The sequence below is a fragment of the Hemiscyllium ocellatum genome, chromosome 9 (assembly GCF_020745735.1).
Source record: "Hemiscyllium ocellatum isolate sHemOce1 chromosome 9, sHemOce1.pat.X.cur, whole genome shotgun sequence".
Classification (NCBI taxonomy): domain Eukaryota; kingdom Metazoa; phylum Chordata; class Chondrichthyes; order Orectolobiformes; family Hemiscylliidae; genus Hemiscyllium; species Hemiscyllium ocellatum.
In genome coordinates, this window is record NC_083409.1 from 38611253 (window position 1) to 38637148 (window position 25896).

General features: G+C 43.0%; 1 protein-coding gene across 1 annotated transcript in view; it reads left to right on the top strand.

The window, feature by feature from the left end:
• Positions 1 to 1160: 1160 nt before the first annotated feature.
• The window catches only part of aldh9a1a.1 (aldehyde dehydrogenase 9 family, member A1a, tandem duplicate 1), a 55621-nt gene continuing 30885 nt past the window's right edge, over positions 1161 to 25896 (top strand). Inside the window, exons 1-2 of the mRNA XM_060830159.1 lie at positions 1161 to 1521; positions 15542 to 15687. Of these exons, the coding sequence (XP_060686142.1) occupies positions 1356 to 1521; positions 15542 to 15687 (312 nt within the window). The 5' untranslated portion in view covers positions 1161 to 1355. The remainder of the gene's footprint in view (positions 1522 to 15541; positions 15688 to 25896) is intronic.

Genomic DNA, 25896 nt, shown 5'->3' on the forward strand with positions numbered 1-25896 from the left:
TATTACAATAGTCTCCTGTCTCAAACCGACTCTAACTATTAATTAGATATTTTAATGTCATGTCCCAAATATTTGTTGTCCCAGTTCTGTCATAATAACACTTAATAGAGAAACTTGCTTTGTTACTTGTGTTATCTCATCATGCCATAGTGACCTTTTAGCCTTAACCTTACTCTGCTAATTGGTGTAAGAATGTTCCACAATCTTTCACAGAGCACAAATTGTCAGTGGTCTTCATGCTTTAACCCTTCCCATGCTTCATGCTCTTTATTTTCCATACATCCTGTTTCCAAAATACCTCCAAATTAAAATTCTCATCTCCCGTGTTTAAATCCATTTCCATCATGCAAAGTGACTTTTAAACATAATGCCCAAGTGTGTTGCACACAACTGCACACCCTGAATCTCTCTCCAATCACAGAGAATAGCCTAGGTTCAAGTCTGGTATGGTGGCTCAGTGGTTAGTACTGTTGCCTCACAGCACCAGAGACCTAGCTTCCATTACTCCCTCAGGTAACTGTCTGGAGTTTGCACGTTTGTCCCTCTGGGTGCACTACTTTCCTCCCACAATCCAAAGGTGTGCAGGTTGGGTGGATTGGCAATTCTAAATTGCCATAGTGTTCAGGGATGGGCAGGCTAGGTGGATTAGCCATGGGAAATGCAGGGTTGAAGGGTGGGTCAGGAAGGGATGCTCTTTTGGACAGTCTGTGTGGATTCGATGGGCTGAATGGCCTGCTTCCCCACTGTGTAGGGATTCCATGAAGTCCAATATACTCCAGAGGTATATAATAACATCCCTGAATAGGATTGAAAATATCCAGAACCACAGTACCACATTGGCCTCCGATTGTGTTTTCTCCTTTTCACCTCATTACTTTTGGTATCTGCACTATTCTTTTTGGGGGTGCTTACGCACTTTGCAAGTCGCCTCCTGCCCTTTGTGATCCTCTTTCTCTGACACCAGAGGGTACAACATAATCATTCAAATGAGTAACATTATTTAGAACCAAAGCTAAACACAGATACGCTTGTACATGCAACACAAGTGGTTTAACGTGTGAAACAAAATCCTTTTCCATCATGCAAAGTGACTTTTAAACATAATGCCCAAGTGCATTGCACACAACTGCACACCCTGAATCTCTCCAATCACAGAGAAGGGGAGGGCCGGCTTGAAAGGAAAAGACTAAAGTCAGCTTTTGTAAGAGATATTGGTGCAAGCTTCATTGAATATTTGCAATTTTTTTTGTTCCCTTGATGGAGTTTGCACTCTCGTCCTAAACGTTTGCTGAATAAACAGTCTGCGGCTGGGGGAGTTTAATCACTGGTGTGTGGGTTCTGTTTGAAGGCCCGCTATGGAGATCCTCGGTACTCGTCTCATTTCCCCCTGTCTGCTCCGTGCCGCCTCCACCGGCGCTTTCCAACTCAAGGAGCCGCTGAACTACCGGCACGGAGGCCGGGTGCAGCCGGCCGGAGGGGACGGGGACAGCAGGGTTGAGAAGGTGTATGAACCCGCTACAGGTAAAGTGAGCCTCGCAGCACGTTCACTCTGAAGTTCCACTGACCCTGACAATTGGGAATGAAATAGTTTTTGTTTTGTGAAGAGTTTAGAGAGTGCACGCCAGACTGAACTTTGCTCTACTTTGAAACTGATGCTATAGTTGCAGTAGTTTGTGAATATAACAGTTCTTGGTGCAATTAACTTCCAACCCTAATGTCAATAAATACTTTGCCATGGGGCACATGCACTGCTTGTTTGAAGTCGCTGCGTTTGCATTAGTCAATATTATAACCTCAGGCAAGTTTGCATGAGTTTAAGATTTTTGGTTAAAATCTTGTGCCAGTCTCAAGGTATCACAGCAGGCAAAAGTGAGGACTGCAGATATTGGAAACCAGAGTTTAGATCAGAGTGGTGCTGGAAAAGCACAGCAGGTCAGGCAACATCTGAGGAGCAGGTATACCTTTCTTCTGGCTTTCATGCAACAGAAGGTCGGATTGCGGCTGTAACTTTGTTTAAAAATTCCAAAGAACCTTTTTAGATTACTTACAGTGTGGAAACAGGTCCTTCGGCCCAACAAGTCCACACTGACCTGCTGAAGCACAACCAACCCAGACCCATTCCCCTACACTTACCCCTTCACCTAACGGGCAATTTAGCATGGCCAATTAACCTACACATCTTTGTGACTGTGGGAGGAAACTGGAGCACCTGGAGGAAACCCATGCAGACACGGGGAGAATGTGCAAACTCCACACACACACAGTCGCCTGAGACCGGAATTGAACCCAGGTGTCTGGCGCTGTGAGGCAGCAGTGCTAACCACCGTGCCACCCTGAATTCTCAGCTTTATTAACTTTGTCTACCTGATGGTTGTGGTCAAATTAGACTAAATAAACACTCAGAAACAATCAGTAAGACTGCCCTATTTTCAGTTTTGTAACTTTTCGTCTGTCTCAAAACATCAGCTGAAATCCTCATTTATTCTCTTGATACTCTGGACTTGATTATTGGAGAATGGTCTCTCACTTTGTATCCTCTGTAAACTTCAGTTCCTTCAAAATGTTGACTCTCTTCAAATGCTGTTTCACCAACACTCCTAAAGTTTTCTGACCTGAAGATTAGCTCAACATCTTGATTTTAAAATTTCCACCCTTATTTTCAAAACCGTCCATGACCTCCACCCTCTTTATCTTTGGTGATTGAGTTCATCATATGTGTCCTGAGATAACTACACTCATCTGTTTCTGGCCTCTTGCACAACACTATGTTAATTGTTTTATCATTCTGTTGTCTAGGCCCGGATTCAGCTATTTTAAAACGAGTCATTTTAAAACTTTAATTAGAAAATGCAATGCTTTAAGAGCTGCAAAATTGTTATGTAAATACTAATAATGTAGTCGAACAAGATGTTTTTATACTTTAAAGGCTTTTTAGCAAAGTCACAAGTACAGTTTGATGCAAGTTTTAAAAAAATGAAAACACATAATTACCATGAAAATGGATTTGTTTGGTCAAGTGGGGAGCCACATTAGTCTTTTATGTGTAGCAGGTTGGAGGTCTTTAGCCCTAGGCTCTTGAATTCTTTCTTTACACTTCCATTTGCAATACTACTGTATTTAAAACCTACTAAGCGTAGGTAATAATCTGACCTATTATCTCCTCTGTGGCTCATACTTGGCTGTATAATGCTCTTGTGCAAGATGATGTAATTATAGATATAAGCTAATGTTACAGTGTGTTCTGTGTATATAGTTTGAGCATGTGTGTACGTAGCTGTGGATTCTACTGCCCACAGACCAGGACAGTGATACTGACATAACCCAGATAATTTTGACTTGCTCTGGTGACATGTACTGCTTTTACCAGCATCTGACATATAACTATGATATTCAATAAGTTGTACTGATGTATTGAGTTTCGGTGCAGGAGCAGTCGGTTCCATGTTTTTTTGTGGTGAAAAACCTGTTGCCCAAAGAGTTTAAACTCAGTCAAGACTGAGAGCACTGCCATTTCATTCGTGGTAAAGTGGTAGAACAGATTAACATAAGCCTCCAGTGTAACTTAGAGTCATAGAGATGTACAGCATGAACCTTTATTCCTGATGAAGGGCTTTTGCCCGAAACGTCGATTTTGCTGCTCCTCGGATGCTGCCTGAACTGCTGTGCTCTTCCAGCACCACTAATTCAAAATCTGGTTTCTAGCATTGTTTTTACCTTCAGTCCAACTTGTCCATGCTGACCAGATATCCTAAATTAACCTCGTCCCATTTGCCAGTCCAGAACTTTAGGGGCGGCACGGTGGCTCAGTGGTTAGCACTGCTGCCTCACAGCACCAGGATCCTATGTTCAATTCCAGCCTTGGATGACTGTCTGTGTGGAGTTTGTACATTCTCTCCATGTCTGTGTGGGTTTCCTCTGGGTGCTCCAGTTTCCTCCCACAGTCCAAAGATGTGCAGGCCAGGTGAATTGGCCATGCTAAATTGCCCATAGTGTTAATCAAAGGGAAATGGGTCTGGGTGGGTTACTCTTCGGAGTGCAAATCAGTTTAAGGAGACTTGTTGGGCCAAAGAGCCTGTTTCCACACTGTAGGGAATCTAATCTAATCTAGAGGGGTTAGAGTGAGAGGGGAAAGATATAAAAGAGACTTGAGGGGCAACTTTTTCACTCAGAGAGTGGTACATGTATGGAATGAGCTGCCAGAGGAATTGGTGGAGGCTGGTACAATTGCAACATTTAAGAAGCATTTGGATGGGTATATGAATAGGAAGGGTTTGGAGGGATATGGGCTGGGTGCTGGCAGGTGGGACTAGATTGGGTTGGGATATCTGATCGACATGGATGGGTTGGGCCAAAGAGTCTCTTTCTGTGCTGTACATCTCTATGACTCTATGAATCTATAAAAAGTCAGGGCAGACAGGAACAAAGCAGAGAAGAACATGGGATGAATAAATTAAACTGCAGTTATTTCAACTCAAGAGTCCCAACAGGGAAGGCAAGTAAACTCAGGGCATGGTAAGTAACATGGGACTGGGATATCATAGCAATTACAGAGACGTGGCTCAGGAATGGACAGGACTGGCAGCTTAATGTTCCAGGATACAAATCCTACAGAAAGGATAGATAGATAGCAAGTGAGAAGAGGGAGTGGCATTTTTGCAAAGGGTTAGCATTACAGCTGTACTTAGGGATGATATTCGTGGGAATACATCCAGAGAAGTTATTTGGGTGGAACTGAGAAATAAGAAAAGGATGATCACCTTATTGGGATTATATCATAGGTCTCTTTTAGTTATCAGGAAATTGAGAAACAAAGTTGGAAGGACATTTCAGTTATCTGTATGAATATTAGGGTGGTTATGGCAGGGGAATTTGACTTTCCAAACATAGACTGGGACTGCCATAGCGTTGAGGGTTTAGATGGAGAGGAGTTTATCAAGCGTGCACAAGAAAATTTTCTGATTCGGTATGTGGATGTACCTACTAGAGAAGGTGCAAAACTTGACCTACTCTTAGGGAAATAAGGCAGAGCAGGTGACTGAGGTGTCAGTAGGGGAGAACTTTGGGGCCAGTGACTATAATTCTATTAGTTTTAAAATAGTGATGGGAAAGGATAGACTGGATCTAAAAGTTGAAGTTCTAAATTAGAGGAAGGCTAATTTTGACAGTATTAGGCAAGAACTTTCAAAAGCTGTTTGGGGGCAGATGTTCACAGGCAAAAGGACAGCTGGAAAATGCGAAGCTTTCAGAAATGAGATGACGAGAGTGAGTGCAGAAACAATATATTCCTGTTAAGGTGAAAGAGAAGGCTGGTAGGTATAAGGAATGCTGAATGACTAAAGAAGTTGATTCAAAACCATGTTGACTATCCCTAATCAGTCCTTGCCATTCCAAATACATGTCAGGTATAGACAGGATAGATCAAGTAAATTCTTAGAGTATAAAGGAGTATACTTGAGGGAAATAAGGAGTGCAGAAAGGGGACATGAGTTAGCTTTGGCAAATCAGGTTAAGGAGAATCCAAATGAATGTTATAAATACATTAAGGACAAAAGGATAACTATAGAGAGAGTAGTGCCCCTCAAAGATCAGTAAGGCAGCCTATATGTGGAGCTGCAAGAGATGGGGGAGATACTAAATGAATATTTTGCATCAGTGTTTACTATGGAGAAGGACATGGAAGATACAGAATGTGAGGGGATAGATGGTGACATCTTGCAAACTGTCCATATTACAGAGGAGGATGTGCTGGATGTCTCGAACACATAAAATTGAATAAATCCCCAGGACCTAATCAAGTGCATGCTGAAACTGAGGAAAGCTAGGGAAGTGATTGCTGTGCTTCTGGCTGTGATATTTGTATCCTGGATAGTCGCAGGTGAGGTGCCGGAAGACCGGAGCTTGACTAACATGTTGCCACTATTTAAGTAAGGTGTTAAGGAAAAGCCAGGGAACTATAGACCAGTGAGCCCGACGTTGGTACTGGGCAAGTTATTGGAGGGAATGCTGCGGGACAGGATGTACATATATTTGGAAAGGCAAGGAATGATTAGGGACAGTCAACATGGCTTTGTGTGTGGGAAATCATATCTCACAAACTTGATTGAATTAATTGAAGAAATAACGAAGAGGATTGATGAGGGCAGAGCAGTGGATGTGATCTATATAGACTTCAGCAAGGCATTTGACAAGGTTCCCCATGGGAGACTGGTTAGCAAGATTAGATCTCATGGAATACAGGGAGAACTAGCCATTTGGATACAGAACTGGCTCAAAGGTAGAAGACAGAGGGTGGTGGTGGAGGGTTGCTTTTCAGACTGGAGATCTGTGACCAGTGGAGTACCACAGGTTTGATGCTGGATCCATTGCTTTTCGTCATTTTATATAAATGACTTGGATATGAACTTGGGAGGTATGGTTAGTAGGTTTGCAGATGAACCAACTTTGGAGGCGTTGTAGACAGTGAAGAAGGTTACCTTAGGGTACAACAGGCTCTTGATCAGATGGGCCAAGGGGCTGAGAAGTGGCAGATGGAGTTTAATTTTGGTAAATGTGAGGTGCTGCATTTTGGAAAGACAAATCAGGGCAGGACTTACACGCTTAATGGTCAGGTCCTGGGGAGTGTTGCTGAACAAAGAGTTTGGAGTGCAGGATCATAGTTCACTTGAAAGTGGAGTCGCAGGTAGATAGGATAGTGAAGAAGACGTTTGGTATGCTTTCCTTTATTGGTCAGAGCATTGAGTATAGGAGTTGTGAAGTCCTGTTGTGGCTGTACTGGACTTTGGTTATGCCACTTTTAGAGTACTCCATACAATTCTGGTCTCCCTCCTATTGAAAGGAGGTTGTGAAACTTGCAAGAGCTCAGAAAAGATTTACAAGGATGTTGCCAGGGTTGGAAGATTTGAGATATAGGGAGAGGCTGAATAGGCTGGGGCTGTTTTCTCTGGAGCTTCGGAGGCTGAGGGGGGACCTTATAGAGGTTTGTAAAATCATGAAAGGCATAGATTGGGTAAATAGACAATGTCTTTTCCATGGGGCGGGGGTGGGTGGGTGGGTGGAGTTCAGAACTGGAGGGCATAGGTTTAGGGTGAGAGGGGAAAAATTTAAAAGGGACGTAAGGGACAACTTTTTCACAGACGTTGGTGCATGTATGGAGTGACTTGCCAGTGGAAGCGTTGGAGGCTGCAACAATTACAGTGTTCAAAAGGCATCTGGATGGATATATGAATAGTACAGTTTAGAGGGATATGGGCCAAGTGCTGGCAAATGGGACTAGATTAGGTTAAGGTATCTGGTCGGCATGGACGGGTTGGACCAATGGGTCTGTTTCCGTTCAGTACATCTCTATGACCAGGAAACTCAAAACCAGCGGGATCTTGGGGTGCTTGTCCACAAATCCCTGAAAGTTCCTTGACTGGTCAATAGGGTAGTTAAAAAAATATTTAGGATGCTTACCTTTATCAGTCATGGCATTGATTATAAGAGCAGGGAGGTCATGTTGGAGGCAAAAGTGAGTACTGCAGATACTGGAAACCAGAGTTTAGATTAGAGTGGCGCTGGAAAAACACAGCAGGTCAGACAGCATCCGAGGAGCAGGAAAATTTGACATTTCAGACAAAAGCCCTTCATCAGGAATGGAGATCATGTTGGAACTGACCAGAACTTTGGTTATGCCAAAGTGGACACTGTTCTAGTCGCCACACTATAGGAAAGCTGTGATTGCATTGGATGAAATGCAAAGGAGACTCATCAGGATGAAGCCTGGGATGGAACATTTGTTTAGTGAAGAGGGGCTAGAGAAGCTCAAGTTGTTCTCTTTGAAGCAGAGAAGATTGAGGAGGAACTGTTGGAAATGTATAAGACCGAATAGAAAGCTGCTGTTCTCCTTAGTTGAAGGGTCAATAACAGGAGGGCATAATTCAAAAGGCAGCTGGTTTAGAAGGAATTTGAGGAAAAACGTTTTCACCCAGAGACTGGTGGGAATCTGGGGGGATGCACTACCTGGGAGGGTAGCTGAGGTGGGAAACCTCAACCTTTTATAAAGTGCTTGGAAAAGCACTTTATTTGTCATAACATTCAGGGCTCTGGGCCTAGTATGGGAATGTGGGACTAGTGTAGGAAATGGCATATTTTTTGTGGTACACACTTGAATGAGCCAAAGTTCTGTAATGTTTGATTCTGTGATTGGCAGCATCCTGAGTGAGTCAAGTTCAGCAATTGATTCAGTTTAAGTGTTCTGCCATTTCACAGAAACAAAACCATTTAAAATCTAGAATGAACCATAATTTCTATGTGCACTATAAAGCCAATTGAAATTGCATAACATTGTGTTCAGTGTTTGCTGCTCCACCTGATATTAAAATACAGATGTACTTGTTACTTCTCATGGTTGCTTTGTTAATTAAATAAACTATCTTGACTAATTTCTACAAGTCTGTGGGAGATGGGAGACCAGCCAGCGGTGAATTTGAATAGCTGAATGGAAAGTAACAAATACATTTATGGTGTTTTGTGAATTTGTAGAAATTCTGACTCATCCAGAACTGAATTTCAGGCAAAGATCCTGGTATCATAGAGGATGGAATAGAATTGGGTGATGTTGGAATAATGCGTGTAATTCTGGTCTCCTTCCTATCGGAAAGATGTTGTGAAACTTGAAAGGGTTCAGAAAAGATTTACAAGGATGTTGACAGGGTTGGAGGATTTGAGCTGTAGGGAGAGGCTGAACAGGCTGGGGCTGTTTTCCCTGGAGCATCGGAGGCTGAGGGGTGACCTTATAGAGGTTTACAATATTATAAGGGGCATGGATAGGATAAATAGGCAAAGTCTTTTCCCTGGGATCGGGGAGTCCAGAACCAGAGGCATAGGTTTAGGGTGAGAGGGGAAAGATAAAAGAGACCTAAGGGGCAACTTTTTCACGCAGAGGGTGGTATGTGTATGGAATGAGCTGCCAGAGGAGGTGATGGAGGCTGGTACAATTGCAACATTAAAGAGACATTTGGATGGGTATATGAATAGGAAGGGTTTGGAGGGACATGGGCCGGGTGCTGGCAGGTGGGACTAGATTGGGTTGGGATATCTGGTCGGTGTGGACAGGTTGGACCGAAGGGTCTGTTTCCATGCTGTACATCTCTATGACTCTGTGTGGAGCCTGACTTCAGTTGTAGGCAGACGTGAGTTGTAACTTTGATTGCAAGTATTTCAGCACTGTGGTACGGGGTAAGACATCTGGTCGGAGAGAGGTCCGAGCATGTCAATGTTGTGGAAATGGGCATGTGTTTGGGGTGGGGGGGGGGAGCAACTAGAGGAGCGTAGCCCCCTGACTGGGGATGAGGATTCAGGCACGTGGCAGACTTTTACCCAAGCAGAAACCGGTCAGTGCAGGGACAGGGCCAAAGGGTCTTGTCCGAATCTGACCTCGACGTGAGAAAGCAGTTTTTCCCTTAATCTTTGGCTCAGATCAGAAGACAGATCAACGATACACTCTGATCTTTAAAATACAGTATTTTAGTGCATTTTGTGTTACATCTATAGGAACAGCCGTACATGCTTATGCATGCTAAGGTTTTGGAGGTGGGGCAGTGTAGAAGGTTGGAAGGAGTGTTGGTTGAAGCTATGGGGTCTTGGTTTCTAAGGAATTGAAAGGAAGGGAGACTCTACTGGAATAGCAGAAGTCTAGATTAGTGTGGTGCTGGAAAAGCACAGCAGGTCAGGCAGCATCTGAGGAATAGGAAAATCGATGTTTCGGGCAAAAGCCCTTCATCAGGAATGAGGCAGGGAGCCTCTGGGGTGGAGAGATAAATTGGCGAGGGGTGGTGCTGGGGAGAAGAGTACAATAGGTGGATGGAGGTGGGGATGAAGATGATAGATCGGAGGGAAGGGTGTAGTGGATAGGTGGGAAGGAAGATTGGCAGGTGGGTCAGGTCATGAGGATGGTGCTGAGCTGGCAGGTTGGAACTGGGGTAAGTTGAGGGGGAGGGGAAATGAAGAAACTGGTAAAGTCCACATTGATGTCCTGGGGTTGAAGTGTTCCAAGGTGAAAGAGGTGGAATAGCAGAAGCCAGCAAAGGAAGCAGTCAGTAGGCAGAGTTTCCAAATGTAGCTTTATTTCATTTTGTTGTTGATGGATTATTTTATTATCAAATTTGTATTTTATGGTAGTTTAAATTACTTCAGAATAATAGAATGAACATTAGTGAATATATAATAGCAGTAACGCCACAGAAATCATGCCTCATTCATGCGCACCTTACTGATAGACCCAATCGTAGATGGACGTGAGAGAAAGCAGTCATTACAATAGCTGGATTGAGAAAATGACAGTCAGTCATGTGGGTTGGAAGGGACTGCAACAGTAAGGTGGCTGCCTGTGGTACAGGGTGACCACTGTATCTGCGGGTCCCGTTACCACGGTTTCACTTAACGGTGGTTTACCATGCCCAAAATATAAAAGGGAACGTTTGGCACCAGGGACCAGGAAGCTGCCCGGGAAGTTACATTTACCATTTAAATGAATGAGTTCACACCTATCCACGGTTTCAGCCTCCCATGGTAGGTCATAAGAGATGTATGTCACAGAAACTACAAACCCTTTGGTCCAACTCATCCATGCCGACCAGATATCCTAAATTAATTCTATTTGCCAGCACTTGGCCCAGACCCCTCTCAACCCTTCCTATTCATGTAGCCATCCAGATGCCTTTTAGATGTTGCAATTGTATCCCTGGAACATAACCCCTGTGGGTGCAGGGGGGTGGAGGAAATCACTGTAATTACATATGTTTTACAGGAGGACTATGTGATGTAAATAATGGTGGGTGGCAGAGAGGTCTTGCCTTGTGTATGCTTTTTGTGTGGTGCAGCATCAGTAACAGCATTTCCTACCTTCCAACAAGTGACTGCAACTCAGAAACAAAATCCTTCATTGACCACACAGCACATTCGGAAAATTCTGATGAAATGAAAGGCACTATGTGGATGCAGGTTATTTTTGTCTTTTAGACTGCCTATTTGTATGTTTAATTTTCTCAACTTTATCCCTTCTTCTTGTGAAGGCAGCGTTTTATGCCAGGAAGTAGATTCTACAATTTATGCATCAGTCATCTCAGGCAAGATCGAGGTTGAAAGAGTCTATAATAGTAGGCAGTAGATGAACATAGACATGTTTAAAAAAGGTGAGGTGCACATTGGAAGTAAGATGCATTGCCCTTTATAGGTTCTGCTGTCTGGACTGTCAGATGAATAACACCAGTGCACATTTTATTCATTTATCTACGTGCAATAGCATAGAATCTCAATTCAGTTGTATGAAAACTGGACACTTTTTGCATCATGAAGTCATACTTCATGAAAACAGAACCTTTGGTCCAACTCGACTGTGCCGACCAGATATCCTAAACTAATCTATTCCCATTTATCATTAGTTGGTCCATATCTCTGCAAACCCTCCCTATTCGTATACCCATCCAGATGCTTTTTAAATGTTTTAATTGGACCAGCATTCACTACTTCCTTGGGCCGCTCATTCTATACACATACCAATCTCTGTGTGAAAAAGTTGTCCCTCCAGTCCCCTTTTAAACCCTTCCCCTCTCACTGTAAACCTATGTCCTGTGGTTTTGGACTCCTTTACCCTGGGAAAAAGAGCTTGACTATTCACCATCTTCATGCCCCTCGTGATTTTATAAACCTCTATATGGTCACCCCTCAACCTCCAAGTCTCCAGGGAAAATACCTCCAGTCTATTCAGCTTCTCCCTATGTGGAAAAATACTCACTTGGGCAATTTGGTTACCTTGAAGGGTTGTAGCTCCAAACCTGTTATCTTCATCACCTGTTTGTGTACTGGTTCAGACTGCAAGCTTTGGCACCACCTAAACTGGCTCCATAAGACTAAATCTAGGAGCAGAATTACACCATTTGGCCCATCGAATCTGCACCGCTACTTGATCATGGCTGATACGTTTCTCAACTGCATTCACCTGCCTTCTCCCCATAAAGCTTGATCTTCTTACTTATCAACAACTTATCTGTCTCTGTTTTGAATACCTGGCTTCTACCAGCCTTCTGCAGCAATCTGTTTAATAGATTAACAGTCCTCTGGCTGAAGAAATTCATCCTCCTTTCATTTCTAAAGGGTTGTCCCTTCATTCTCTGGCTGTACCCTCGGATCTTAGTTACTTTTACTAGTGGAAACGTTGTCTCCAGATCCACTCTTTCCAGGCCTCTCAGAATTCTGTAAGTTTCAATGAGAAAACCCACCCCCATTCTTGAGAACTCCATAAAGTAATTCCCAGCATCCCCAATTGCTTATTGACTAGTCATTCATCCACAGGTTCATTCTTGTAAACCTCCTCTGGACCCTCTTGAAGGTCAAGTCCATCCTTCCATTGACACAGGGCCCAAAACTGCTCTGTGTTCCAAATGTGGTCTGCCCAGTGCCTTATACAGCCTCAGCAGTACATCTCTGCTCTTGCATTCATTTCAAGAGGGCTAACTGTCAACTGTTGGGTTCAACCTGAGCTGCCTGATCTGAAATCCGACATGATACCTGCAATCCAGCATAGCCTTGTCCCAACGTTACCGAGGTAACTTTGAGGTATTATATGTCTATTTCCATGTTGTGAATTGGATTCACAAGAGAAATTAATCGTTTGCCTTTTGCCTCTGGTCAGTGTTACTAAAGCCCAAAACAAGATCATAAGTAAATCCGTTTGAGAATTCAGGATAAATCTGTCCACCCAGACAGTGATTAGAGCCTGGACTTAGTTTTCACTTGGTGTGGTTGAGGCATGTGGCCTGGATTTCTTTTGATTTGAAGCTAGATAAACACGAAGGTGTAAAAGAATAGAAAGGTGTGAGTTACATGAAAAAGAGTGAGAAGATGCTTGTGTTAAACGTAAGAACGGCCTGAAACAGCTTGTCCACTTTTTTTCCCTTCTCTTCTGGACTAACCACCTCTGTTAAAAACCCTCCTCTGAAATTAGTATAATGCATGATATTCCTGTGAAAGCTGTCCAATCCTTCCAGGGACCAAAGGAGCTATTTTCAACTTATTGTTGCCCTGCTGAGCTATGAATTCCCTGGTTTGATTTCTTAAATTTTTTAAACAAAGCCAGCATTTGGGGCAGCACAGTGGCTCAGTTGTTAGCACTGCTGCCTCACAGCGCCAGGGACCCAGGTTCGATTCTAGCCTTGGGTGACTCTCTGTGCAGAATTTGCAGGTTCTCCCAGTGTCTGCGTGGGTTTCCTCCGGGTGCTCGGGTTTTCTCCCACAATCCAAAGATATACAGGTCAGGTGGATTGGCCATGCTAAATTGCCCCAGAGTGATCAGGGGTGTGTAGGTTAGCTGCATTAGTCAGGGGAAATGTCGAGTAATGGGGTAGAGGAATAGGTTTTGGTGGGATACACTTTGGAGGGTCAGTGTAGACTTGTTGGGTCAAAAGGCCTGTTTGCACACTGTAGCGATCTATCTTATCCATTTGTAGCCCATCCCTAATTGTTCATTAGAAGGGAATAGTGAGCTGTTGTCTTTAGTACAGAAGTGCACGGGGTGCAGATATATCCACTGGGCTTTTTGTGATAGTAAAGAGATACTGATTCTGGTTACAGGTCAGGATGATGTGTGACTTAGAGGGGATCTTGCTGAAGTTTTCTTGAGTATCTGCTGCCCTTATCGTTCCTAGGTGGTAGAGGCCATGGGTTTGGAAGGTGCGTTTTTTTTTTCAAAACGAACCTTGGTGAGTTACTGCAGTGCATCTTGTAGACAGTACACGCTGTTGCCAATCCGTATCAGTCATGGAGGGAATGAATGTTTGAGATGGTGAATGAGATTAGATTACTTACAGTGTGGAAACAGGCCCTTCGGCCCAACAAGTCCACACCATCCCGCCGAAGCGACAACCCACCCATACCCCTACATATACCCCTTACCTAACACTACAGGCAACTTAGCATGGCCAATTCACCTGACCCGCACATCTTTGGACTGTGGGAGGAAACCGGAGCACCCGGAGGAAACCCACGCAGACACGGGGAGAACGTGCAAACTCCACACAGTCAGTCGCCTGAGGCGGGAATTGAACCCAGGTCCCTGGTGCTGTGAGGCAGCAGTGCTAACCACTGTGCCACCGTATGAAGTGCTCCTTAAGCAGATTGCTTTCTTCTGTCATCTTCGAGCTGCAAGGCCAGCGGAAGTATGCATCACTGGCTCGTGCCTTGTCGATGATGGACAGGCTTTGGGGAGTCAGGGTGTGAGTTACTTGGTGGAGTATCCTTACCTTCTGATTGTCTCTTGTAGCAAGTGTTCGTGTGGCTAGTCCAGTTGAGTTTCTAACTGACGATAACACCCCAGGGTGATAGTGGGGGGATTTGATGACGGTGTAGGTATTGAATGGCAAGGGGAGGTAGGTAGATTCTCTCTTGTTACAGATGGCAATTGTCTGGCTGTTTTGTCGGGTGAATATTAATCGCTGTTTATTGGTCACAGACTGGATATTATCCATGTCTTGCTACACAATGATATGGATCTTCAGAATCTGAGAAGTCACAAATGGTAAGTTTCTTTTATTTGCTCAAGGCATATGAGTGTCGATACCTGGGAAATTTGTTGCCCGTCTCTCGTTGCCCTTGAACATTGTGCAAGCATCAGTGAACATCCCCACTTCTTTATAATGGGGGCAGGGATGGCTTTTGATAAAGCAGTTGAAAATAATTGCACCTTGGATATTTCCCTGAGGAACTCTGATAGCGATATCCTGTGACTGAGATGATTGGCCTCCCAACAACTGAAACCATTTTCCTCATGGTTAGGTATAAGTCTAACCAGTGGAAGGTTTTCCCTTGATTCTCGTTTTGCTTGGGTTCTTTGATGCCACATGTGCTCAATTGATGCCTTGATGTAAGGGTGGTCACACTCCTCACCTCTTCACTTGAAACAAGACCTGTCTTCTGATACTCTGAAATTATTCAAGTAAAGAGGGCCATGACAATGCTGAGTAGTTCAGAGAAACAGAATTTACTTTTCATGTCTAGTAACTGTCATTAGAATATTTGAGTAAAGGGTTCCTTGCCCTGTGACATCATCTCAGTTTTCACCCCCATATTACAGTATTTTAAATTGGCTGGAGAGTGCTTTGAGGTCATGAAGGTTGCTACTTAAATGCAAGTCTGCCTTCCACAGATGCTGTCTGATTTGCTGAGTGTTTTCATCTAATGATCACAACATCTGCAGTATATCTGTTTCGTTGCTGACATGGTTTAGTCTTGTAGACAGTGCCCCATTTGAATGAAGTTAAAATAAATCACAACACCAGGTTGTAGTCCAACAGGTTTATTTGGAAGCTCCTCCACATTATGGCACCTTGAATAAGTCAAGTGTGGGCCAGGGATCAAATTTAGCAATTTTTGAAGAGCACTGTTCCAACATTGTGTGTGTTAGAACAAATTTGTGTTTGTTGTTAGAAACATTGAACTACTTCACTCATCTTTTGGAGTGTTTGATTCCCGTACTTTAGCACTTAACTGTTTCCTTTTTCATTTTTAGGGCGTGTGATGTGTGACTTTGTTTGTTCAAACCAAAAGGAAGTCGATCTAGCAGTGCAGAGCGCGAAGGAAGCGTACAGAAACTGGAGTCAACTGTCTGGATTGGAAAGAGGTCGCATCTTACTTGAGGCTGCAAGGCTTATAAGAGTAAGAGGAATATATGTTTCACCAAAATATCAACATTTCTATATCTCCATTAACTTAGTGAACTATTGGTAAAGGTTTTGCCAGAAGTTGTCAGATGAAATTTGACACTTGCTACGCAAGGAGCTATTAGGACAGGTGACCAAAAGTTAGGTCAAGAAAAGGGTTTTAAAGAGCGTCTTCGAGATAAAGAGAGCTGTAGATATGCAGAGAGGGGTAAGTTGCAAAATCCAGAGTTTAGGGCCTTAATGGCTGAGACTGGGGCCATCAGTAGAAAGCTGAAGGAACTTGGGTATGTGCTAGAGCCCAGAATTGGAGCACTGAGCTATCTGAATGTTGTAAGACTGGCAGAGGTTGAATGGGAGGAGTGTAAGATTTGCAATCGGTTATTTTCTGATCTTTCAGTAGTTCGAATTGCTCCTGGACCCCTGGTTTTGAATTCTGGACTTATTTAGGGAATGTAAAGTGAAAAGGCAGCAGACGGTTGTTTCAGAGCAAAGGAATCTCTACGTTTATTTAAAATGCAAAAGCCTAGTACTCTGTAACCTAGAGTTCTGTGGGAAGCAAGGGAATTGATTGCTGGGCCCCTTGCTGAGATATTTGTATTATCGATAGTCATAAGTGAGGTGCTGGAAGACTGGACATTGGCTAACATGGTGCCACTATTTAAGAAGGGTGGTAAGGCCAAGCCAAGGAACTATAGACCAGTGAGCCTGACATTGCTGCTGCGCAAGTTGTTGAAGGGAATGTGGAGGGACAGGAATTACGTGTATTTGGAAAGGCAAGGACTGATTAGGGATAGTCAATATGGCTTTGTGCATGGGAAATCATGTCTCACAAACTTGATTGAGTTTTTTGAAGAAGTAACAAAGGGGATTGATGAGGGCAGAGAGGTGGATGTGATCTAAATGGACTTCAGTAAGGTGTTTGACAAGGTTCCCCATGGGAGACTGGTTAGCAAGGTTAGATCTCATGGAATACAGGGAGAACTTGCCATTTGGATACAGAACTGGCTCAAAGTTAGAAGAAAGAGGATGGTGGTGGAGGGTTGTTTTTCAGACTGGAGGCCTGTGACTAGTGGTGTGCTACAAGGACAGGTGTTGGGTCCACTACTTTGTCATTTATCTAAATGATTTGGATGGGAACATGAGAGGTATGGTTAGTAAGTTTTCAGATGACACCAAAATTGTAGTGGACAGCGACGAAGGTTACCTCAGATTACAATGGGATATTGATCAGATGGGCCAATGAGCTGAGAAGTTTAATTCAGATAAATGCAAGGTTATGCATTTTGGGAAAGCAAATCTTAGCAGGACTTATACACTTAATGGTAAGGTCCTGGGGACTGTTGCTGAACAAAGAGACCTTGGAATGCAGGTTCATAGCACCCTGAAAGTGGAGTCACAGGTAGATAGGATAGTGAAGAAGGCGTTTGGTATGCTTTCTTTTATTGGTTAAAGGTTAAAGTTTGAGTAAAGGAGTTGGGAGGTCATGTTGTGGCTGTACAAGACAATAGTTAGACCACTTTTGGAACATTGCATGCAATTCTGGTCTTCTTCCTATCGAAACTTGAAAGGGTTCAGAAAAGATTTACAAGAATGTTGCCAGGGTTGGAGAATTTGGAGCTATGGGGAAGAGGTTGAATAGGCTGCGGCTGCTTTCCCTGGAGCGTTTGAGGTTGAGAGGTGACCTTATGGAGGTTTATAAAATCATGAGGGGCATGGATAGGATAAATAGACAAGGTCTCTTCCCTGGGGTGTGGGAATCCAGAACTAGAGGGCATAGGTTTAGGGTGAGAGGGGAAAGATATAAAAGAGACCTAAGGGGCAACTCTTTCACGCAGAGGGTGGTATGTGTGAGGAATGAGCTGCCAGAGGCAGTGGTGGAGGCTAGTACAATTGCAACATTTAAAAAGCATCTGGATGGGTATATGAATGGGAAGAGTTTGGAGGGATATTGGGCGGTGGCTGGCAGATGGTAGTAGAATGGGTTGGGATAACTAGTTGGCATGGCTGCATTGGACCGAAGGGTCTGTTTCCATGCTGTACATCTCTGACTCTGACTATATTACCTATTTTCTTGTATTATAATTACAATCAGTCAAGGAAATTGATGCAATCAATACACAGGAGTGTATACATGATTGATGCACCATAGTGCTTTAAATACATTAGTAACGACATGACCATATAAAAACCCTATTCTACTGACACACAGGAAACAATCGTGTTTGATTTCAGACTCTAATCAGAATTCCTACCTTTGGGATTCCAATGTACTGTCATCACCTGCCTTCCCCCTCCCTGCTAGCCAAGTAGGAACTTAGGGGTCTCAGGTGTTCATGCTCACCACTCAAACGCGGTTTTGAAGTGCACCTAGTTGCTGAGATACTTTGCCTTCGGGTTATCTTGAAACAGGCGTGTGTCTGGAAGCTCTTGTTTGGATAGCGCTTGGTTGGCTTCTGCCCTGTGCCCCCTCCCCCCTCCCCCGTCAGATGCCCACTTTTTCAATGATGCTCTTGGCCTGGCTTCCCAGTTCAGTTTCTCTGTTCTGTCTCTCAATCTGGCTTCTCTTGGCTCTTGCTTTCAGAAGCCGGTCACTGGGAGTGGAAGCCTGTGAGGAAGCTGTTCATGCAGAAGCTTGTTGTTGGAAAAGGCCGCACTGGGGTGAGATCGGGCCTGGTAGTTAAACTGACTGTGGGCCCCGTTATCTACCCTCATATCTGTAGTTTTCATTGATGTTCACGTCTGAGATTGATTGGCTTTCCGATGGTTAGTGTATGTGTGAATAGGTTTTAATTGAGATTGAATTTCCAGTATCTCTGTAGGCTCCATACCTGTCTGCACTGTGTAGTTTGAAGTGTTAAAGCTTGTTCGGGCTAGGGTCTGTTGGTTTTGGGCGGTTGTTCTTTTAGAGAGGAAGTGTAAATTGGAATTCCAGGCTGAACAATATTCCCAGATGGCATATTTCCATTCCCAGGCCTGCAGGTTGTGTATTTCCCACAGACTCATTCCAGCTTTCATTTTTGGTTTTAGTAGTTTTGAAAGTCCAGGAATCTGCCCAAAATCCAGGGTCTTGTTCATATGTTTTAATAGTGGGGATTTATGCTCACACTTACAAGAGTGATGATGTTGAGGTGCAGGTGTTGGGCTGGGGTGGACAAAATTAAAAATCACACGACACCAGATTATTGTCCTACAGGTTTATTCGTTGGACAGTAACCTGGTGTGTGATTTTTAGCAGGCCATCAAGGGTTTTGAATAGTGGGAAAATGAGTATTTTAACTTTACTGGGCCAGAAGCTAACGTAGATCAGCAAACACAGGGATAGTGGTTGAGTGGGAATTACTCTGATCCAGAATACTGGCCAGAGAATTTTGGGTGCATTTCAAGTTCAGAGAGTGGTAGATGGGAAGGTAGGCCAGGAGAGCATCGGATAGTCAACTTTGAAAATAACAGAAGTATGGATAAGCCAACTAATAAGTTTGGGAATTGATAACTATTGGAGGATTTTTTGCTTGATGATCCTCATTGGTGTTTTTTAATTCTAAATAAGTATGGTCTGCATTAAGTTCAATTTTTATGTAGTGTTACCAGTTAGAAATCAAGAGAACTAGTATTGGTTATATTAAATGTATCCCATTTAAATTATATAAAGGAGACTAATTGAATGTCAGACAAGTATGGATATATATTCTTAAAAAGAAAAGCACAGGTTAGACGACTGTGCAGGGAAATTGGAGTTGGGGTGAGAAATGTTTTTGTTTTGTTTTGGTTGTTGGTTTTCACTTTGGTTCCCTTCATTTACTGCTACTTCATGAAGGTGCAGACTCTGCGATGAAGTTCCACAGATATCCAGTCGCTTGATACCATCATTGTTGATTATTGTCCCTTGATTCAAGGGTGATGTCTACTTGCTGCAGATTTCTGCCGTGATTCTTCATGGGACTGGTCAGACCGTTTCTCGACCTACAGGTCTATGGACTCGTGAAGCAAAATATCCCAGGGAGTGATGAGATCCAAAGTATAGAACTTGCACCCATTTCCTTTCTTCTCTGCCACCATTCTGCCTCGTCATTCAGACATCATGACTCTAAGGATGATTTAGCTTGATGGGCAAGTTATAGTGATTTTTCAATTATTTGGTAGTGAGTTTCTCCCAATCCTTGACACCAATACTCTGGTGTCTTGGAGAACTGTGGAGTGGTGTTTTTTTTCTTTGATGTCCATGTTTGGAAAGTTGAGGAAACAGAACCTTTCAGGAGAGAGACATTTCAACATTCGAACAGTTTTCACACCATCGAAGTTAGTTTTGCAAGAACTTTGCCTAAATGCTCATTTCACTAAAGACAGTAGCACTTTTTTTTTTGACGGGTCTCCTTTGAATCCGGAGGCTGTGGTGGGAATGTTTCTAAAGGAATTTCTGTCATGTTTTTGTGTGTCACTGATACACAGTCGAAGTCTCTGTTCTGTGCTGGAATGCAGTAACAATAACTGCTCTGTACACCAGGACTTAAGTTGGCTTTTGGAGGTCTTTTTTTTTGTCAAGCATTTGCTGCTGTCGATGATTTGGTTGGTTTTCCTTTATAAATAATGGCCTTTTTTTTTGTCAAGCATTTGCTGCTGTCGATGATTTGGTTGGTTTTCCTTTATAAATAATGGCCTTTCGAGAGCATGATTGTTTAGTTATGGAAGTTGCTCACCCTACACCAGAGTGTCTTCCAACGTGGAATGTTTGGCTGAATGGGTTTAGGTTCATGTGAGCTTTGTTTTGGCAGCATTCTGCTCAGAATCCCAGAATATCCTTCCTCAAGGCAGTGATTCAAGCAGGCATTTGCTGCAACCTCCTCAAGAACAGCTGCAGGTGGATAAGTAAATGTTGGCCCAGCCAGAAATATCCACATCCCATGAATGAATTTTGTTTTTTAAACTCCAAGAATATGCAGAGTTTCTTGCATGTAGAATAAAGAGATTGAGAGTGGCTTGCAAATCTGTCACCAAATGGGCAACGATATGGCCATCGTTGCAAACTGTAGACCATGCATGTCAGTTGTCAGATTTGACGGAGCAACCAAGGTTACGGTTATCCATCTAGACAGTAGATGGATAATACTGCCACCAGAGGGCAGTTGATCTTTGAGGTGAATAGCTACTGTTGCATAGGTTGTAATTATAAAATGTAAAAGTTGCCGCAGTCAGTTTGGACCAGAGGGCTGCTCTCTCGTTAGAGGTAGAAAGCTAGTGGTGGTTTAGCCTGAGGGTCACCAAGCCTTGGGCAAGGGGAGAGGTGTGGAAAGAGAATCCTTCCTGACAAACGCTGCTTTCACTGCATTGGTGAAAGGAGTGAATGTTGAAGGTGTTGGATGGAATGGCAATCAAATGGCCTCTGTTGTCTTCAGTGGGGTGATAGATAAGACAGAGGTAGGTTCTTTGCTCAGAGAGTAGTAAGGACATGGGATGCCCTGCCTACAATTGTATTAACTGAACAACTTTAAGGGTATTTAAATGTTCATTGGATGAGCATATGGATGATATTGGAATAGTGTAGGTTAGATGGGCTTCAGATTTGTTCCATAGATCTGCGCAATATAGAGGGCCCAAGGGCCTGTACTTGTGCTGTAATGTTCTACAGTAAGCTCAGATGGTGTGGGAATTGAACACTCAATGTTGGCATTGCAAACCAGCCAGACAGACCAAGATTGTAAACGGTCTGGAGACTAAGGATCTTGCTTGACTCTGGTCCGGACTTTGAAGGTGTCTGTTTCAGATCTCCCCCTCAAGAAAACTGCAACTATGAATTATGGGAGAGTAGTGGCAACATATTCCACAAGTATTGGTTCTGGACCAGTATTCTAGAACCCCGGGCTATTGTTCTGAGGACAAAGTGACAAATAGTGAAATTTGAATTCCTCAAAGATCTATAGTAAATGGTAAATGCGTAACCATTGTTGATTGACATTAAGAAGTCATCTGTTTCACTTAATGCTCTTGAGCAAAGTAAATCTGCTATCCTTACTTGGTCTAACCTACATGTGATTTCAGATTGACAGCAATGTAATTGACTGTCAAATGTCCTCCGGGCAATTAGGGAGAGGCTGGCTTAACCAGTGACCCCTCCCATCCTATGAATGAACTAAAAGAAAAAGGAGAAATACAGATTTGCCCAGAAGTATCTTAGGTGTACAAAACTTTTGGAGTGCAATCCACAGAGTTTTGCAATTTACCAAATCACATGCTCTTTTCAAGTTGATGAATAAAGTTGTCACTCGTATTGATTTCAGCTGTTTTCTTTAGGTTATGTTGAACCATTGAGTATTGTAGATCGATGTCACTTTATCCTTTCCATTGTCACATGCGCAGTTTCCAGATTGGGAACGTGAGTGGGTTTTTATAGGGCACCTAATTATACCCGCAAGAGGATTGCCAGCTCTGTCCAAATCAGGGACACTTCAGGTACAGGTAGATCTGGGATACCGCCTGTTTTAGGCAGCGCAATTTGGCTATAGCTAGGGAATGGTATGTTGGAAAACATTTATCTCTGTTGGCAATAGCACAATTCCAGTGGGAATCAGTTTGTGCACTTTGTTCTGCACGTGCACCAATGTCAGCTGGCGACAGGCCAGCTTACTGTGTACAGAGAGCAGCTTTCTTATATTTTTAAAATGTACTGTGTTAAATTTACTTTTGTTTCATTAATAAATATGATTTCAACCTTCATTCAGGCTGTGCTATACTTTGCGTTAGATATTTGAGTGACTTTTGAGCAATTGTGGGTAATTATTTTTGCTAGTTTGTCCCAACCCCACTATTCCCATAGTCCCCATTATTTCTATTAATGATTTTCTATTAAGCGAGGTTATGCTGGAACGCAACTACTATGTTATTGGAGAACTACTATATCACACTAGATGATGCATTTGTGCACCAGGCCAGTTGGGCTCCCTGTTGTTTATTGTCCATTTGGCCACAGCGGCTTTCATTTATAAAATGTGTTTGCTGTAGTAAAAACACAAGATGTTTTGCAGGAACAATATCAAGCAAACTTTGATACCAAGCCACATCAGCAGCCATTGGGGCACATGACCTGAAGATTGGTTGAAGAGGTAAATTTTTATGGAGCATCATAAAGGAGGAGAGTTATGGAGAAATTTAGCGAGCGATGAGAGATTTACTGACTTAAAGATGCTATGTAAATGGAAGTTTTTGAGATGACTAGACTATAGAAGCCAGCCTTCATTTCTTGAAGCTAACGAGGGCAGAGTGGGTGGGGGTGTAAAATTGGCTATACACAAGAGGCTGGAATCAGGAACAGGGCTATCTCAGATTGCGGGGGGGGGGGGGGGGGGGGGTGTGGAGAAACGGGACGGTGTTGGGACGGCTGGGATTAGAGATGATGTGGAGGCACTGGTGTTTGTCTGGGGTGGACAAAGTTTAAAAATTACGTAACACCAGGTTATAGTCCAACTGGTTTCGGAGAGTTGCTCTTTCATCAGGTAGCTGTGAAGCAGGATCATAAGACCCAGAATTTTTAGCAAATAGATTATAGCAAAGAATAGAGAGAAAGACGAACACTATTGGGTTTGGGAATTGATACAGCCCAGTGAACAGTGAGATAAAGCTCCCAGTTGTTGTGTGAAGATTGTGCTGATCTACATGAGCCACCAGTAGCATAGAAGATTTGTGGAGGGCAGCTAAGAATGCTGTCTGAAGTCACATACAGACCAAACCATGCAAAGATGGTTGGTTTTCTTCTTCCCAAACAACTGTGGCCTTTATTAAAAATGGGAAGCCAATAACATGTTTTTTTGTTCTTGTTTTACTGATCTTGTCATTTTAATTTCCAGATTTTTTTAAACTCCCTTACAAGCTGGGGTTTGGACTTCCATTCTCTGGATTTCCAACGCTCCAATTTACTGATCCAATAATATAATGACTGCACCACCGTATTCACATCTCACTGCAGTCCTGACTATAATCTGCTGACTCAGGACAGAATGAGAGATTTGAGACCAGGACCTTGCTTTGTTACGTGGCTCTATGCTATACTGCATAGTATCTTCTCATAACCTGCCATTAGCATACATCCTGATTGTTGCGTTTGCTACTGTGCATTTGTTGCAGTCAAATTCAAATCCAATTCTGAATTGTACAGCTTGCAACTCACTTTAATTTGTGATGAACAACACTTTTAGTTTCGTACACAGTTACGTTAAGTTCCTTCTCCCTCCCAGTGAGGGAACAAAATTGAGGGCAGAAAAGTGCATAAAAGCAAGCTAATCCTCAGAATGAAGCACTTTGTGGATTCATAATCAGAATATTGTCATACATTATAATGCTGAGAAAAAAATAGGGAGGTGGTGAGATTACACCTGATTGGTCTTGTCCCAGATTTTCTATACTTTCCAAGAGCATCTGCTTGTAATTCTTCTGATATGTTGCTTTCTAAGATGGCATATGTTGTTATGCTGCAGTTATACAAAACATTGTCGGACTCCATTTGGAGTATTGTGATCTGCTGTGGGCATCACTCCTTAGCAACGATAGATTGGTCTAGGAGTGAATACAGTATAGATTTACAAGAATGATGCCTGTACTTCAGGGGTTAAGTTAAGAGGGGCGATTATTCACGGATGCAGGTATAGTTACAACTTTTAAAAGGCATTTAAATAAATACATGACTAAGAAACATTTGAAGGGATATGAGCCAAGCGCAGGCAGGTGGGATGGTTTAGATTGGGGTTATGATTGGCATAGACTGGTTGAACTGAAGTGTCTGTTTCTGTGCTGTATGACTATGACTTTGGCCTGTTTTCTCTAGAATTTAGAAGGTTAAGGAGTAATCTGATTGAAGTCTTAGCAGATAAAGGTACAGTAGATAAATATACTTTTCATGGGTCGGGTGTTCTAGAACCAGGAGGTATAGTCTAAAAGTTGGGCCAGACCATTCAGGAGAGATGTTAGGAAGCTTCTACACATAGTAGAAGAGATTTGGGATTCTCTTCCACAAATAGCAGTAGATGCTAGATCATTTGTTAGTTTTAAATCTGAGATCGATAAAATTTTGTTCAGCAAAGGTGTTCAGAGATATAGGCCAAATCAGGTATATGCAGCATAAATCACCGTTGAATGGTGGAACAGGCCCAAGGGGCCGAATGGCCTGCTCCTGTTCCTGTTCCTTTGTTCCTACATTGTAGGATGTTTGCTCAGGACATTGTAGCTGAAATCCTTTCTGATACTGTGTGCAGCATCCACAAACGGGCTAGTACTTGCTGCGATTAGGAGCAGAACTGTGGCTGATCTTCCACTATTCCATCAGCGATAGAGGGCATCAGTTTGCTCCTTGCTCCATGACCAAGTCGTGAATCAGGTGGTCAAACACTTAGACTCTGAGAAATGAAGTGAAGCTGGATTGCCTTCAGATGGGAGAGGTGCTGAGCACAGCACCTTGGCAAGCACCAGGGTGTTGGAGTCACGTCTGTGATTTTTCTGACTAGCTCCACAGTCCAGCTGTTGTCCTTCTTTCCAAAGGCAGCTTTGGCATGGCTGAGGTTCCCATCAGCTGTTGTGCTGAGCGGTAAGTTACTGTTTGCGACCAAATCCCCCCTCGGCCCTTTTAACTGGGAACTGGTATGTAAAGATTTCAAAGAGTGAAGGAAATTGATCCTTCAGACAGAGGAAGAAATTTAGAAATGAATGTAAATGACCTCACTTAACATGTTTGCATTTCTCCTTCTGGCTATAGTATAGGCTTTTTTTTTAAGTGCATGCCACTTGTTTCCAAGTATGGTCACCATGGTTACAGAAATGTTTTGTTGGAAGAATAAATTTGAGTTTTCTTTTTACTGTTTTGTGCCATCACTGATACATTCCTTGCCATTTAAATTTTCTATTACCTCCACTTCAGTACTGCCAAGACATTATTAAGCAATTATCCTTGGATGGACTGTCATTTATAAAGTTATCATCTTTCCACTGACTGAGTTCAACTGCTATATCCTCAGCTATTTGATGCCATTTGTTTAAAATCTAAATTTCACCCACACCACGCTCCTTGCCCAGAGGGCAGAACAGTTCAGTGAAGGTTGTTGCATGGTTGATAATCTGACTGTCTGAAGATTAGATTTTTAGATTAGACTTACAGTGTGGAAACAGGCCCTTCGGCCCAACAAGTCCACACCGACCCGCCGAAGCGCAACCCACCCATACCCCTACA